The sequence below is a fragment of the Entamoeba dispar genome, genomic scaffold, assembly GCF_000209125.1.
Source record: "Entamoeba dispar SAW760 scf_1105229459003 genomic scaffold, whole genome shotgun sequence".
NCBI lineage: Eukaryota > Evosea > Mastigamoebida > Endamoebidae > Entamoeba > Entamoeba dispar.
In genome coordinates, this window is record NW_001853475.1 from 309 (window position 1) to 2,327 (window position 2,019).

Genomic DNA, 2,019 nt, shown 5'->3' on the forward strand with positions numbered 1-2,019 from the left:
AAACTTAAACCCCTTTAATTCTTATTTCTCTTTATTCCTTATGTTTTAAAAGTGTTATTTAAAACAAAACTTTTGTTAAAATACTGATTGAAAAGAAATTACTGGTGGTTCTGTTGTAGTAAAAGGGTAAAAAATGAGAACAAAAATAAACGAATTAACTCAAAAGTAACTATCCCAATTTATTTTTTTCTGACAATATAACTTACACCAATGCACAGCACCCACCTTCATTATTTTTATCCCATGGATTCGAATCTTTGAATTCAGGACTGAATGGGTCTACTTTACTTTTTGTAAAGTTAACTAAATCTGAGCACGCCTCACTAACTTTCATTAGGTTCTTTGATCTCTCGAAATTTTTCATTAGTCGTTCTTTCTCTTGTAATAATCTAGTTAACTGTTGTTGGGACATAAGTTCCCTATTTTTTTAAATTTTTAGTTCTTCATTCTTATTTTTACATTTTCTTATCTAAAAAATAGAAGTGAGAAGAGAGTATTTTTTTGATTTTTTATTACTTCTTTTCCATTTTAATTTTAAAAACCGATAAGAAAATATTTTCTTTTTTTTTTAGTTCTTCCAATTTATGAGAATGAACGAGGATGATAGAATCTCAATAGTGTCTTGTTATTATGTTGAATTTCAGGTTAGTTCCATCAATTATAAAACAACTTTTGCTTCTAGTCAGTCTAATGACGTAAAAGAATATATGCAGTTTGTTTACCCAGAGTTAAATAATTTAAACTATGAAGGAATCAGTGGTATTCCTGCGAAAGTGTTTTCATGTATTCGAACTACTTTTGAACATGAATATGAATATTGTTATTATTTAAGATATACAACAACTACACCCAAAGTTGTTATTATTGTTACAAAGGAATACAACACTTTTTTCCTTGATTTATTGAGGGCAATGTTAAATATAAAGGAATTTTTAAATCCACCATTAATTCTTCAGCGATGTATGACGCTAACAAATAAAGAACTTAAAAAATCATTTATTACATTAGGTAACTTCCAAATAACTAATAAACAACCAAATTATGTTATTGAAACAATTAAGGCATTTGGAGTTAATACATTTGTTGATATTGTATTTAAGATGCTCCTTGAAGAACGATTTATTTTTCATAGTTGTACTCCAGAAACTATTCATCCAACTATTCAGGCATTTCTTAATGTTCTCCAACCGTTTATGTGGCAACACATTTTAATTCCAATATTACCTCTTTTTCTTTCATCATATTTAAGTTCAATACTTCCATGTATAATTGGATGTACACGTGGTACTTATGCTAATTTTATGATGGAATTTGGTGAAGATGATGATGTTCATGTTATAGACATTGACAAGCACCAAGAAGTTTCACGGTGTATTCGAGAAAATTATTTAGTTAATATGCCAATGGGAATTTTTATGGCAAAACTAGATTTTATTATTGCTAATGAACAAAACTTTAATGATGAAGATGTGATCAAATTATTTAAACAACTATATAAGTTAATGTTGGAGAGACACAGTCATTTTTTCAAAAAGAATGAATCTAAATTTGAGTTTGCTCAAGAAATGTTTATATCAAGTACATCTTCTTTTAAGGATTTTTTGAAACACTTCAGTCAGTCTCAAATGTTTTTTCAATTTATAGAAGAAGAAACAAACAGATTAAATTTTAATATTCCAATATCACCGATAATAAATGAAATTTTTACTGTTAACTATAAAAAGTTACAAGATATTAGTTCAATTCAAAGAAGGTGTGGGAGATGTCTTGAAGAGATAGTTAAAGAAGATCCTGTTTTTCAATACCAAGATAATTCAGTCCATCATAGACAGTGTGCAAGATGTATTATTTGTAATAAATTCAGTGATAGAAAGAAGTGTTTGTTATGTGGAGGTATTAATGAACCAATAACCAAACAAGATATTAGTTTGGCATATAAAAATGCCCTACAAAAACAATATGATAAACAAAAAAGAATCAACGAATCTTTTATGATAAACGAACCAAAAGACGAAAACG

General features: G+C 27.7%; 1 protein-coding gene across 1 annotated transcript in view; it reads left to right on the forward strand.

The window, feature by feature from the left end:
• Nucleotides 1-707: 707 nt before the first annotated feature.
• EDI_166040 (uncharacterized protein) overlaps nt 708-2,019 on the forward strand; it is a gene marked incomplete at both ends in the record, with an annotated part of 1,883 nt that continues 571 nt past the window's right edge. The window contains one exon of the mRNA XM_001735253.1: nt 708-1,926. Coding sequence (XP_001735305.1) covers nt 708-1,926 — 1,219 coding nt within the window. The remainder of the gene's footprint in view (nt 1,927-2,019) is intronic.